Raw genomic sequence first — 14,620 nt, forward strand, 5'->3', positions numbered from 1 at the left:
TCATTCAGCAAGGAGAGTTGGTGAAATGTAACATGTAAAATAGAAAAATTAATAGAGCTCAACATCTGATCTTTGAATATTTCAAATGTGACCTGATTAGCTGCAGTGATGAGCCAATGAACAATAATCAAACACAGCATGCAACTGACCACATAAGCAACCCACTGACGGGAAATAGCACCACTCTAGATGTGGTGATTCTGCCTGATAGTCTGCCAGCACAACAGAAATAGCTCAATAACTGTTACATGGACTGCAGTGAAATGTTCTACGCAGATCTTACTTTTCCAGCCACCTCCCAAATGAATACAGTTGCACGTTGTGAACCAGAGCGCATATTTTAAACATTGAGCACCACGGATTATTCAGTCTTGAGACGCCCATGACCTCTTTCTTGACCTGTAACCACTTTGCTGACTGTGCAGATCAATTAGATACCTCCCAAACTCAAATATATCTTCTAAAGGGTTTTCCTACTCACACATGCGCACACACAAACAAACACAGACGCACAAACAGTGGCTGATAAAATCGGATTTTCTGTTAGTGTGGTGAAAAAAGAGACTTTACCTGCAGTGGTACTGAATAACTGCTCATTATTATGCTTGACAGCAGTCCTGAGGCCAGAGATAAAAAAAGTTGACAGTGTGTGCATTGCATTGATTTTGTTTTTGATCTCCTCATGAGGTCTTGAAAATGTGAGATAAACCATTCTTTAACCAATGTTATACTTGAGTATGTTATTTTTAGAACAAGAATTCAGAAGTAACACACAAGTTAGCCCCAATACTGTAATTTTGATTTGTGATGGCTCTATGATTATTTATTAAAAATCTGTCGTTGTTGTTGTTGTTGTTGTTGTTGTTGTTGTTGTTGTTGTTGTTGTTCAAGAACAGCACATCGGGCAGTTATTGGCGTAAATGTAATGCACAACCTTTTCAGGTACAATTTTCATTCGGTGGTATCATTGTCATTCACTGCGTGTTACTCAGCATCAGGGGCTTACGCACGCACGGGCGACGTCATGTAATAAGCATTTCCCTGCACAATCAACAGGAACCAGTTGGTAAAAAGAGGAAAGTGAAAGTGCAGAGAGGAGAGTGCAGTCACGGAGGAGAGTTTGGTCATGTAACAGGGTTTTATGCAAAATACATAGGTCAAAGTTTTTACAATTTGAAGGGTGCCTTACCTATCATTACTGCAGGACGGCTGCCAACATAGTTATTCTATCCTCTCTGCTCTGACCTCTTTTGTCGCACCTCGACATGATGTCAAAGATCTGGGTGATGTCGTGTGCATTTTGTATATGCAATATTTTCACCTCCTATAAACTCCATATACTCTGTATATTAGAGCATGTTTTGGGCTATTCACCATCACAAAAATTAAATGTATCATCTCAATGTTGTGCTTTATTGAAAATGAACAATATTTTATGGCTTAAATAATTTAATCCAAGGATGTGCTGTACATGAAGATAAAAGCACAATAAATGTCGAACTTACTTTCAAATTCAGACCCTAAATTCAGACACAAAGTTTTATTACTGCAGTTACACGGTCAGTTTTATCACAGGTTTCTCTGGAGTGGAGTGAAGCAGGTCTGGTTTTGGTTTTGGAGATGGTGTTAGATTGTAAAGCAGTGGGTACCTCAACTAGAACAGAGAGAACAGTCATCTGAAGCAATGGACTTTCATTTCACTGACCAAATTATATTCTCCATCACCAGATTTCACACACACTGCACATATTCTTCCCTGATATATACCACAGTTCTGTTTGTTAACTTAATTGCAGGGTTTTGTGTTACTCAAAAAAAAAACAACTGTTGGTGAATTCAAAATGTCTAAACCAATTACATGTATAAAAAGGTGGATGAAGTATTTTCACTTCCTCCGACTTGAAGCCAAAATATCCAGGATACAGATACTGACATCTTGCATTGGTGACATCATTGGGAGCCACAGTCTGTGCAGTAATGATTGGACCTGAGGTTCTGCCCATCCAACCAATCTCAAGTCAATCTCAGCTGTCAATCGTGTCTTATCATTTTGTTTAAGCCAACGAATGGCAAATAGCGGTTCAGATAAGAGACAGATTCTGACTTAAATACAATTGAAATGTGGAAATGATTCATCTTAATATTTTGCAGTGTGTCTTATACCCACTATTGTCTCGAAGGTCATTAAAAGCTTGGGACATGACAGATGGTATTCATTTCAGTTCAGTGAAGAGAAACTGGCTTCAAATTAAAAAAACTGCTGTGCTGCTGACCAACAAGGCTACCGGAGGATCGTGTGGCTGCATTGCTTGTGTGTACATGGCATCCACTAGCAAAATAAAATTAAAGGTCAAATCAATGGGTCCAGCTTTTCTGGCAGTTACAGAGCTTAAGCATTTGGATTGTTGAACGTTTTAAGAATGAAAACACACTAGCACAAAAATCACAGCAGTATTTTTGGTACATTTAATGGTGGAATATTTAACAGGGCTGAATCAGACAGACTCACATTCACACAGTCTTTATTCATTAATTCATTCAGTTTAAATCCAATGTATTGCTTGTTACTCTATGCCCAGCATTGACACTTTTCCACTTTTGTACGTCAACCATTTTTAGTGACATGTCTTTACAGAATAAGACCCCCGTCACAATAAGATTGACTACAGACGTTTGTTGAATTCAATGGTGACTCACTGAAAAAGACTCGATGTGAAAAGATCTTCAATGATATTCGGTACGCTGACCTTTTAAATTAAAGGGGAATAGCTCTTATACAAGGCTGAAATTTTAGCCTCAGTGGTGTTTTTGTAGGTAGAGAAGCAGAGGCATTATGACATACAAACATTATGTAACAGGGTCAGTGTGTGGTGCTCAAATTACTCTTTTAGGAATTATGGATAACCACACTCCTATTGTTCAGGCTACATGGGGAATAAAGTATGTTTCTCTGCAAATCACCTGAGATGAATGTGTTTCAATTGACTGAACCTAATCAATAAATTCTCTCTTACTATGTATTGAAGTCCGCTTACAGTACTTCCTCCACTCATGTTCTGCACTTATCTCTGCACACAGCATGAGATGCACTTCCTTATAGCAGTCCAAAGGACACCTACCTTATCTGCTGGACACATTGGCGTGTAGGCACAAAGAGGATCTATCTCAGACACCACTCTAATAACATCCAACCTGACAGGTTGGTTCTCTTTGTTCTGGCAGAGCCCAGTTATATGTTTGACAGACTGTCAAGACAGACATCAAGTTTCCACACAATCACCCATTAAACCTCCCTGCTATACTATCGCCCCTAACCATCACGGATCAGCCCTCACTGGTAGAATTAGATAGTGCTGCTGCTGCTGCCTACACAAACACTGACATACACACACCAGAACACATGCACAGACAGATCAAATCAATGGCTGCCTTCCTCCACATCAGGAAATTGTTGTACAGTAGGGGGCCAATGGAGGAGTCCACCCACTCACAGGATATTCAGTTGCGAGCACGTTCAAATTCACCCTCTTTGTATCTCGCTCATGTTTGCATCAACTGCATTTACACACGCACCTTTGGGCATGCACAGCTTGTGTGTGCACACCCACACATGTAGACCCAACAGAGAAACAGATGCACAAACGCTCCCTCTCTGTCACATAAAACATCTCGTGGTTTGAGCCACACAGAAACTAACTGTCTAAATCCAGCTGGGTTCATGAATGAACGGAGACAATATGAAAACAAGTGCACTTCCATTTCCTTTTTTCTAAATATGAATTAGATTACTCTTTATTAATACAGTGCATCCAACGTTTAGGCTCCATTTGCTTCAATGGGAATATTAACAGTTAAAAGAGCAAAACTGTAACATTTTAGGCGGAGAAATGTTACTCAAGTACCATACATTTATATACTATTGTACCATTTAATGTCACTTTATATTTATACTCCATTCCATTTCAGAAGTAAATGTTTTAGTCTTTACTCAACTACATTTATTTGACATCTGTAGTTACAAGTAACGTTGCAGGTTCAGTTTATTATTATTAAGTTAAATCATCAAAAACATTACAATATATTAATATATATTCATTACTGGCCTCATCTTTACCAGCTTCAAAAATAAAGCCACATACATATACATGAATCCATGATTATTCATAATGTTTATTCATATTCATAATCCAATAATATATATTATTTTTGCATAATGAGAATTTTTACTTTGACTGTCAAGCCGTTCCTTCCATGAGCTTTAACGTCGCTGTTGTTATCTTGTCAGCCATTCAAAACTCCACAAAGTCTGGCAGCAACGGCAGTGTAGACTGGTCCTTCTCCTGGAAATCCATTACCCATATTCCATTTATTTCTGTCCCAGCTGTCCGATCACCCACCACCTGATGGTCTCAGATTCTGTCGCCGAGCACGCTCCCCTGGCAGGCCTCGACAAAAACGGACACTTTACCAGTCCAGCTGGAGGGTCTGGCAGCTCCAGACAGTTCGCTAGAAGAAGGGGTGAGGGGCCCACCACTCCTGCGCTGGACCTGGCTGCTGCGACACTGCGGGTGGTCACTGGGGGATTTGGACCAGGACCAGGCCCAGAGGCTCTGGTGTTTATTTCAAATCCAGCAAAACCATTAATGTTATAGCTCATTTCAGCATCATTTACCGGTGAGGTTTACCAAGATATAGAGGCTGTAATCTGTAATCTGTAATCTGCAGTAATCTGTAATCTTGCTAGAGCTCCAGAGAGAACCAGAGAGGAGAGGTAAAACTACATTGAGATGTTTTTTGGTACTTAAAACCACAAATATATATTCTTATGGAAATAAAGAAGTAGAAGAAAACTTCAGGAAGAGTGTCATATGGGACCTTTAATCAAGCATCTGATTACTTGTTCCACCACTGGGTATTTCCATTGCTTATGAGGAAAAAGTGGGCCACCGCCATAAACCACTTACTATCACCATATGCGTCATCTTGTGCCATATCTGTGACAGTCTGGTGCTTCCGAATCCTTTCAAAATGAGACAGAATCGGGTAAGAAGCATGCAATTGACTGTGCAACGAACATGAAGGGTTGCAAGTGGGGGAGGGAGGCTGAGAATATTAACCCAGGAGCCTGAGTCCATCCCCTCCTCCAGGCACTGTGTTAGACATCACCCAGAGAAATTTGCTCATTAGGACAACGAGAAACACATATATCAAACGCAGATAGCTGTCAGTTCTCCTCTGGGGCATCCGGCTGCGGTAGCAGAACAGGGGAAAAAAGTGTCTGTGGGCCATACTGTGTATATTTACAGTGTATCCTGTCTTTGTGCTGTACAATTTTAAAGGAACCTTTTTATCCCATGACACATGGTAACAGCTGCTACACTGCTATTTAAATTGCTAATTATTTGCAGTGGATCCTTATTAGAGATAGAGGATTGGTGAGGTCATCTCTGAGTTAAAAATTTTGCATTACCTCATTTCTGTGTTACAAATATTAGATTTTTCATTGCAGTAGATTTTTTATGCACAATGTAAAACCATTTTTGTTAACATTCTGGTAATGTACATGTTAAATAATAATTCATTCATAAAAAGGCTTTATTTTAGGTCATAGGATGCATTTACAGTAACATCAAAGCTTAAAAATCTCCTTCTTCATGTTACATATGGGAGACACTAAGATGTGTAAGATTGATAGATTGTCTGCTTGAAATATAATTAATCATAGGTGGTACTAGTGTCCCTGGGGATGCAGGAAGCGGGTGACTGTCCCTGGGAAGTGTGTTTGTGTTTGCTCCTTAATGGACTGACTGTCACACATAAGAATACCTCTGAAACTGATGGTTACCTGACTAGAAAAGGTCACTGACAATCTCTCCTGCCCTTTTCTTTGCCCTTGTGCCATGTATTTTATTTATTTTTTATTTTTTTGAATGGGAAAAGTTGGCAGCTTATCACTCAGTGGTGCGGACAAAAACACTTAAGCTTGTCACTGAGACAGGAGGTGGAAGAAAGCCTGACATTGATGGTGTGAGATTGTGGAAATTGGACCGTGATTGGTTATGAGATGTCAGGCTGACAAGCGTACATCTTCAGTGGGACCTTTTAGGTTGTGATGAATTGTTGAGTGACTCATTGTTGTGGTCGGTGACGGAACCTGCCAAGGTGAGGTAGCCTGTAAAATTGTGGTTCGATGGCGTGGGCGGTTGTGAATAGAGTCAAAAGTGATATTGTAATTCGCCTCCACCTTCATTTGCATCAATTATCATTTTAAATTGTAATTTTCATCTAACACATGTACAGATCTCTACAATATATTCTGTCCCACAACATTCCTGTAAGTTGAATAATTCATGGGTGGTATTGGATACATTTAGTTTTTAATAGTATGCACTGTAGAGGCCATATTTAACAGTGCACCTTTATTAATACCAATTAGTGAGTTAACCTTACTGCAGGCCATGAGAGCCCTGAAAGGTTAAAACCCTCTTGCTAATTGTAATTAATAAAGCCACAGAGAGAGCATACAGGCGAGCTTCTACGTATTTTTACCCAGCACATATATATATTTTATATATATTTATTTATTTATTTATTTAAAGGTCATTATGTAGATTTGGCGGATTAATATTGTATGGAAAAACCGTATGCCCACAAGTAACTATAATATCATGACACAGAAACGCAATCCAATTGGATAGGTTGATTGTTTCTCGGTGTCTTGAATATTAAATATAAGAGTCAAATGCCACAAGTACATTGAATGGAGTTATTAGTCGATTGACATCTTTATACCAAACCATAACACTGATCCAGTCTGACCATGTACTATCAAGGGGATTCTCTGTAAAGCCCTCAAGCCTGTGCTATTATGGGCCCCCATACGAGAAACAAATCACAATTCGAATTCCCTGATTCCTTCCATCCAGCTACTTTGATGCTAAGAGCGGTCATTGAAATGCGAGCCACTTCTCTATACTCACATGAACTGTGTTGTTGTTATCACCTGGTTCCTGCATTTGCGGGCCCTCCTGAGAGAGACCGTGTGTCCGCTGCTTCTGTTGTTTCTGAATCTGAACGCAAAAGTCTTCACCGTGAAATAAATGTATCCCTCGGCTAATCATAATCAATTGTAATGGAAATTGTGAGAATGAAATGTTTAGGTGGTCATGTCCCTGGTTGTGAGTAAGGGAGGAATGTTTATTGTCGTACGACGAATAAATCCAGCCAGTAGTGAAGAGTCAAACGTCAGTGTGTTTTACAATATATCGTAATGTCAAGAATCATATTTTAGTCAAGCAATGAGCAGTTTTTACATGAATAAATAATACAATTTAAAAAAGCTACACATTTGATTTATTTAGTAAAAACAAAAGATACATTATTCTTAAGGAATTTCCGTCTATCCTCCCTGAGAAACTCTTAAGAGGAGTCTTCTCAGGCACCAAGCAAGGTCATCTCATCTATGGCAGGCCGAAACAGTCATTGAGCCGCTGAAGTCTCACTCGAGGTGTCATAGTCGCGGGGAGATGACAACATTACGCTAAACTAAATACAACTGCAGAGACCGGGGATGGGCAGACTGTGGTGGGCCGCCGAACACTGTGGACCTGTCGATGTGTGGCGAACCGGAAGTCTCCTCAACACTGAGCTCTCATAATAAATACTTCTGCTTTAAGACATCCACGGTTTCCCCCTTCCTGAATCAGCATCCACTCCATCAATTATGTCATATGAATAAAGTCAACAGCGATGGCGTGGCAGGAGATGTTCTCTCTGAGAGTGGCTGCTGCAGAGGATGTTCTCTGAGGAAGATGTTCTCTGAGGAAGATGTTCTCTGAGAGTGGCCGCTGCAGAAGATGTTCTCTGAGGAAGATGTTCTCTGAGAGTGGCCGCTGCAGAAGATGTTCTCTGAGAAAGATGTTCTCTGAGGAAGATGTTCTCTGAGAAAGATGTTCTCTGAGAAAGATGTTCTCTGACGAAGATGTTCTCTGAGAGTGGCTGCTGCAGAGGATGTTCTCTGAGGAAGATGTTCTCTGAGAGTGGCTGCTGCAGAGGATGTTCTCTGAGGAAGATGTTCTCTGAGAGTGGCTGCTGCAGAGGATGTTCTCTGAGGAAGATGTTCTCTGAGAGTGGCTGCTGCAGAGGATGTTCTCTGAGGAAGATGTTCTCTGAGAGTGGCTGCTGCAGAGGATGTTCTCTGAGGAAGATGTTCTCTGAGAGTGGCCGCTGCAAAAGATGTTCTCTGAGGAAGATGTTCTCTGAGAGTGGCCGCTGCAAAAGATGTTCTCTGAGAAAGATGTTCTCTGAGAAAGATGTTCTCTGAGGAAGATGTTCTCTGAGGAAGATGTTCTCTGAGAGTGGCCGCTGCAAAAGATGTTCTCTGAGAAAGATGTTCTCTGAGAAAGATGTTCTCTGAGGAAGATGTTCTCTGAGAAAGATGTTCTCTGAGGAAGATGTTCTCTGAGAGTGGCCGCTGCAAAAGATGTTCTCTGAGAAAGATGTTCTCTGAGAAAGATGTTCTCTGAGGAAGATGTTCTCTGAGAAAGATGTTCTCTGAGGAAGATGTTCTCTGAGAGTGGCTGCTGCAGAGGATGTTCTCTGACGAAGATGTTCTCTGAGAGTGGCCGCTGCAAAAGATGTTCTCTGAGGAAGATGTTCTCTGAGAGTGGTCGCTGCAGAAGATGTTCTCTGAGAAAGATGTTCTCTGAGGAAGATGTTCTCTGAGAGTGGCCGCTGCAGGGGTTACCACCCAACCCTGATTGCAGCAGGAGTGCGTTGCCGAGTCGGTGGGTTGAAGGTAGTGAAAGGCCACAAGGAGCTGCAGCTGCCTCCTCATGTAACCCCCACATGTGGGCTCATGTTTGTGCCGCGTGCCGAGGGTCTCTTCCACAATGTGGGCCTCCTCCTGATCTGCTCGCGCCCATGCCTCTGTGAGCAAGAAGAGGGAAGAAGAAGGAAAACAGAAATGTATTCAGCTCTCAACCTCTCCACCTGTGACGACGCCAACCTGTCGGCCCTTGGCCCTCGGGGGCCCCAGGAGCTCGCCCACCGCTCCGTCAAGGTGAGCGTCATCGTGGCGCTGGGCGTGATAATCACGCTGGGCAACGTGGCGGTGCTCCTGGTCATCACCTCGTCCGTGGCCGGCTGGTCGAGGAACTCCCGGTACTTCCTGCTCTCCCTCACCGCCGCCGACTCCGCGTTCGGCCTGCTGGTGATGCCCCTGAACCTGTGGGTGAGCCTGCTGAAGGACTACGCCGAGGGGCCCGACGCCCTCTGCCACGCCGTGGCCTTCTGCAACGCCACCGTGCACTCCACCTGCATGTACACGCTGGCCACCATCAGCCTGGAGCGGTACGTCGCGGTCTTCTACCCGCTGCAGTACTCGCGCGTGCTGACGCGCAGACGCGCGCTGCTGCTGATCGCCTTCGCCTGGTGCTTCCCGCCCTGTCTCCTGGCGCCGATTTCGTTCCCGGGCGGCATCATCGAGGTGCACTTCTCCACCGCGTCGCTGGTGTGCAACCCGGCCTACTCCACCAACGCGGGCTACTCCCTGAGCTTGACGTGTTTCATATTCTTCCCCTGCTCCGTCGTCATGACCTTCGCGAACCTGCGCGTGTGGCGCGCGGCGAAGAGGCAGCGGCTGAAACTGCGCAAATACGAGCGCGCGCGTCGCCGCCGGCACAACGCGGCGTCGCGGGTGCTGGTGCCCGTCATGGCTGCCTACTACACCTGCTGGACTCCCTGCATGGCGGCTATGATCTACAACGGTGAGCGACAGGCTCCGCGCTGCGAGGCAGGGCTGCGAACACATGCAGGGCTCTGCGAGTTGTGACGCGAGGCCGCCATTCCGTCACTTGGAAGGCATAGGTGGTGGATGGAGAAAGGTTGAGATCGTCTGCAGGCTGCGGGTCACAGCTCCCCAGGATCATTTTTAAGGAGCAGGTTTATCACCTGCATAGTTCACAATCAGAATCATGTTCGTCGCAGAGTAGATTTTCACATACAAGGACTTTTCTTTGGGGGGTTTTTGTGCCTAACAAAATAAAGTTTAAAAAAAAGAACATCACTGTGAGTAGGAGGAGGAGAGCAGTAACTGGAATCTATACGATGACATTAGTATGGAGGTGTGCAATACGGAATTGGAATATGTGCAATCTGACACAGTTGCAGTGCAGGGGAAAATGTGCAAGTGAGAACCAGTGATTTGGCTCAGATTTGCACTTTTATCACATTTTGGCTAATCTCCATAAATTTACTTAAATGCTAGAACTTCAGAGAGAAGACAGACAAAGGTTCAACTTTGATTAAGTGCATATTATGATCCAGACACACGACAGAAAATAGAAATACATGCATGTACAGACAAAGTCATTCATTCAAAAGCCTCAAATTAACTACTCCCAAAATCTAAATGGGATGGTGTCTGTGTGTGTGTGTGTGTGTGTGCGCGCGCATGCATTCATCCTGTTTTTGTTTATTGTATATCGAGACTAGATGGCACTGATTGCTGTGATATGTAAAAACAGGGTAGTAAAATAAGTGCACATTTCCTGGACAATGGTTACTTTAGCATAAGAAATTATGTCATCATTTTTTAGCTTTAATCTTTTGAGAAACATGCTTTTAAATCTTCTGGAAAACATAAGTCAAATGTACATCAAAAGTGTTTTTATTGGTTTCAAGGGTGGAAAGAGAAACTTCTTCAGGTAGTGAAGGTATGTGAAGATAAATATCATCCTTAGATTAATTTGATTTAGATTTTATGTATTTCTCAATTTTAAAAACGTTGTCCACGGATATCAGATTAGACTGTACTGTCAAAATTATGTATGTACTGCCAGGCATTGATCTGCTGATTCAAGCCCAGTTTCATGAAACTCAAGACCTTTGAGTCTTTAATCATTTACACCAACCATGAGCAGTCTTGGAGAAATCGAGAGCGAAAGTTGACTCACAGCCGAATATCTTTAGGAGTTTAGGCCTTTTTCCAAAAAAAGAGCTGTAATTCATGGAGGAAAATCCTGGCAAAACGAAGCTGAGAGTATTATCTTATACTCCACAATGTGCTGCTGTCCGATCGACTGCTTTTCACTCCACAGAAACTTCCAGATAATATTGTACTTTTATATCTAGACTATACATTTTAAATTGATGGCTTCGTATCATTAACCCCGGAAGAGACTCGTGTCTCCATTTCATCTGTGATTTCACAGATGTAGTCATTTTTATGTACGATCATAGAACAGCCATGGTATGAGACTGTTTGTTTCATTTGTGACCTTTAAAGAGGTCAACCAAAGGTGGACTACTTCATTGTTCTGCTGTGGATACTTGCCTCGCTTCACTCTCATGTGCTCCGTCCCACAGCAGTCTCAGGCAGCAGCGTACCAGAGTGGATGGAGTTTGTTGTGGTGTGGCTGCCGACCTCCAATGGTTTCCTCAACTGCATCTTCTACTTCTGGATAAACAGAAGCTTCCGCAGGAAATTCCACCTCGTCCTCCAGAGGGCGACTCTGGCCCTTTGTCCTAAACTGGCTGAGACTCTCGGATGCCGCGGCTCGTCAAATGCACAGTTTGTGTCAGGATTTCTGGATAATAACAACTCTGTCTATGAGCGTTCTTCCAGTGTGTCCTCCACCTGCACCCTGTTGTCATTGGCATAGGATGTCTCCACTTTGAAGAGCACCACCGGCATGGTAAATTATGTCAATGATGGTCAATTATAAATCCCTATAGTTTTTATAGTGTCTGCAGAAGTCGTTGATATTTTCCCACATAAGGTATCATGGGTAAGAAGTAAAGTAATGATTCGTTTGGATTGCTATGTGAATTGATACAAAGGCAATGATGGGAAGTATTTGAAATAATCACTGTACAGTCTAATTTGAGTTATATTGATTTTTTTTCCGTATAGAATTATCTTTTTATTTTTAATCAGTTTCCAGTAGTGTAAGAATTGTGTTCACTTGACATGAACACTTCATTTATAAACAGCTTAATTTATGATTTATTTGGATATTTTTTGTTTTACTCATGCACTCAGTGTTGCCGAGATTTGATTTACTGTCAGAGACGGCCTCTTAAACCAACTTTTAGTTGTTTTATAGTTAGCCATCAACCTAGTCTTTGCCCCAGAAATGCCTACTGTTATTCTGCAATGTACAGCCAAATAACCAGTATTTTTTTAAGTGTCAGCTGCTGTGTATTTTGACTCGTTGCTGAGGTCAAGATATTTCATTTCAAACATTCAAGGTTACTCTATTAGTTCATCACAAGAAACTGATGTTTGGACTTCTATTCATGAGACATTTGTGACCTAACATCAGTGTTTGATTACGAGCACTTTGAAGGATTGAGGCCATCTACCTCTCCTTCAATTTAAACTAGACCTTGGCATATAACAGCTGAGAGAAGTTAACCTTTAAGTCCCGTCATTTCAGTGTATGCAAGGAAAAGTAATTAAGCAGCTTCACTGGAGAAAGGTCACCATATTTGTGCTGGCAAGAGACGACTTGGGTAAATTCTTGGGCTGTGGTTGTTTATTTGGAGATTTTCATCCCATGATCTTCCTCTCAGTATCGTCTACCACAATATGGAGTTTACTGTCATGGTGCATGTTCAAGAGTAGGATTTTCCTGTCATTTTCAAAAGAAACAAATTCAAAAAACATTTTATGCAAATTATTTTAGCCTTGGTGTCCTGATCATTCAATGCTTTCCCTCTTGCCCTCTTCAGAAATGATCAAAATGTGTTGAGTGGCAGATACAATCCGTCACCAAATTGTGAGGAAAATCACTGATTTAATAATGATCTTTGTATATATCTACATTTTGTAATGTGACTGAAATCCAAATATTATAAAGAATGAAAAGATAATATATGATGTATTGGTTTATGGAACTATGAAATAAAGCATTATGCCTTTGCATTGTTGTCAGTGTTTACAAATTATTGCAGTTACAGAATTGTCAGTATCCTAATTTTTTCTGCACATGAAATCTCTCCTGCACGGCACTAAACTAAATAACAAAACAGAGCTGTCAGAAAATCATACCTGATTGAGTCTCATCAAGTTATTTAGTGCTCCGACAGATAGTTTTAGTGTTCTGAGCACATATCTCCAAAACCTGGGGCCACGTGTAGAGAAGAATTACAGAAATTTCTTCAGGTCTGGATCTTTTTATTTCTTATGACAAATTATTTGCTGGAAATGGAAGTGAACAGCACAATTGAATACTATGTTTTATAATTGCCTTCATATAAAGTGTCCATGTTGTTCAATAGTAGACAATGTGTTTTTTAAAACAACTACAATCTGTAAGTTATGTGCACAAAAAAATTGATTGGTTATTGGATTTTGGTTGTTTGCACTCGCTGTTCAGTCTCTCCAATTTTTATATTTGATGAAACCTCTTACTGTGAATAATTTGAACTGGATTATGCCAAATACCACCTACCAGTGCCATGTTAGATAAAAGGTTAAGCTAAGGGTATGAAGTTAAAAAAAAAACATTATTGAAAATAAATACAGGAGGATGCTTTTGAATAATGGATGGGTACAAATCTGATTGATAGTCTGCCTGGTGTGGTTTCTGCAAAGCATTAATAACAACAGGCGGCAGTACGTATACATGTTGGGCCAACAACTTCTGTCATTCAGCAATAAAGTTCAGTTAGAAAGAAACAAGAACAGACACACTTCCTACATGTGAAGTGATTAGATGTCCATATGGTTTGCAAAGTAGAAATTACATTTTGATATGAAGCAGGTGGTCACGTAGACAACACAATATTATTTCCAACAAAACTGTTTCATGTGGTATGGTGCAAAGATGGAGGATCACGTACATGAATTGACAGAAAAGAAATGATGACTTTATTTCTTGAGTGGATTTAATGTTTCCATGGGTCGAAGTCCTTCAGAGTTGTTTTTTATTGTGAGAGGTGAGGGATTCGAGTGAACCTTTAGGTAGTTGTCAGAGCTGCAAAAATCCATTTACGATTCCCTCTGCGGACAGAAAATTTGACACTTGTTGTTTGGACATTTTCCGCTATCGCCAACCACTACTCAGTGTTTTTCCAGCTGTTTGACATTTTTTGCCCAGCAGGTCTCCCAGGAGTGTGGTGCATTAGCAGTCTCAGCCCTTGAGGACGACTGCTGTTAGAATTTAGCGATTCAGTCATGGTGAATGATGTCTATCTGATGGTTTCATATACTCCCACACACATGATATGCTGTCTCATAAGAGCTCATTATTCTGTCTGGTCATAATTGCTGCCACAACAGGCAAGGCAGTGGTGTAAAATGGCCAGTGGCTACAATGCACTTTGGTTCAAAAACTCAGAAGCGGCCTCTAAATATTGACTGGATGTTTGCAAAAACCATCCTTGTGTAAGTAAATTTTCTTTAGATTTTATTTTAAACCTTCCCATTGCACACGGTCTTTATCAGCATCACAGTACCACATTTACAATGTGGCAGGTTTTTGTTTTTCATCATTGCATAGGCCTAATGTCTTCCCCAGCATGTGTGACAGCATTGTGTTTGTTTATTGTGTTTGCTGCTGTTCTATGCCCGTGAAAACCTGGAGATAAACTCTTCTGAATTGTGTGATGATTA

The 14,620-nt window shown here is 41.6% G+C and overlaps 1 protein-coding gene across 1 annotated transcript; it reads left to right on the plus strand.

Annotated features, from left to right (window-relative positions):
• The first annotated feature begins 8,965 nt into the window (after positions 1–8,965).
• On the plus strand, positions 8,966–12,915 carry zgc:162592 (uncharacterized protein LOC561993 homolog). The gene is made up of 2 exons (XM_035629353.2): positions 8,966–9,767; positions 11,368–12,915. The coding sequence occupies exons 1-2, from the start codon at positions 8,966–8,968 to the stop codon at positions 11,661–11,663; spliced, it is 1,098 nt and encodes a 365-aa protein (XP_035485246.1). The 3' UTR covers positions 11,664–12,915.
• The last annotated feature ends 1,705 nt before the right edge of the window (positions 12,916–14,620 follow it).

The sequence above is a fragment of the Scophthalmus maximus genome, chromosome 4 (genome assembly GCF_022379125.1).
Source record: "Scophthalmus maximus strain ysfricsl-2021 chromosome 4, ASM2237912v1, whole genome shotgun sequence".
Lineage (NCBI taxonomy): Eukaryota > Metazoa > Chordata > Actinopteri > Pleuronectiformes > Scophthalmidae > Scophthalmus > Scophthalmus maximus.

Bases quoted from the DNA above. Each gene is read 5' to 3' on its own strand.
- zgc:162592 (XM_035629353.2), top strand. From the start codon at position 8,966: ATGTATTCAGCTCTCAACCTCTCCACCTGTGACGACGCCAACCTGTCG. The intron at 9,768-11,367 runs GTGAGCGACAGG...TCCGTCCCACAG, and splicing joins GGCGGCTATGATCTACAACG to CAGTCTCAGGCAGCAGCGTA.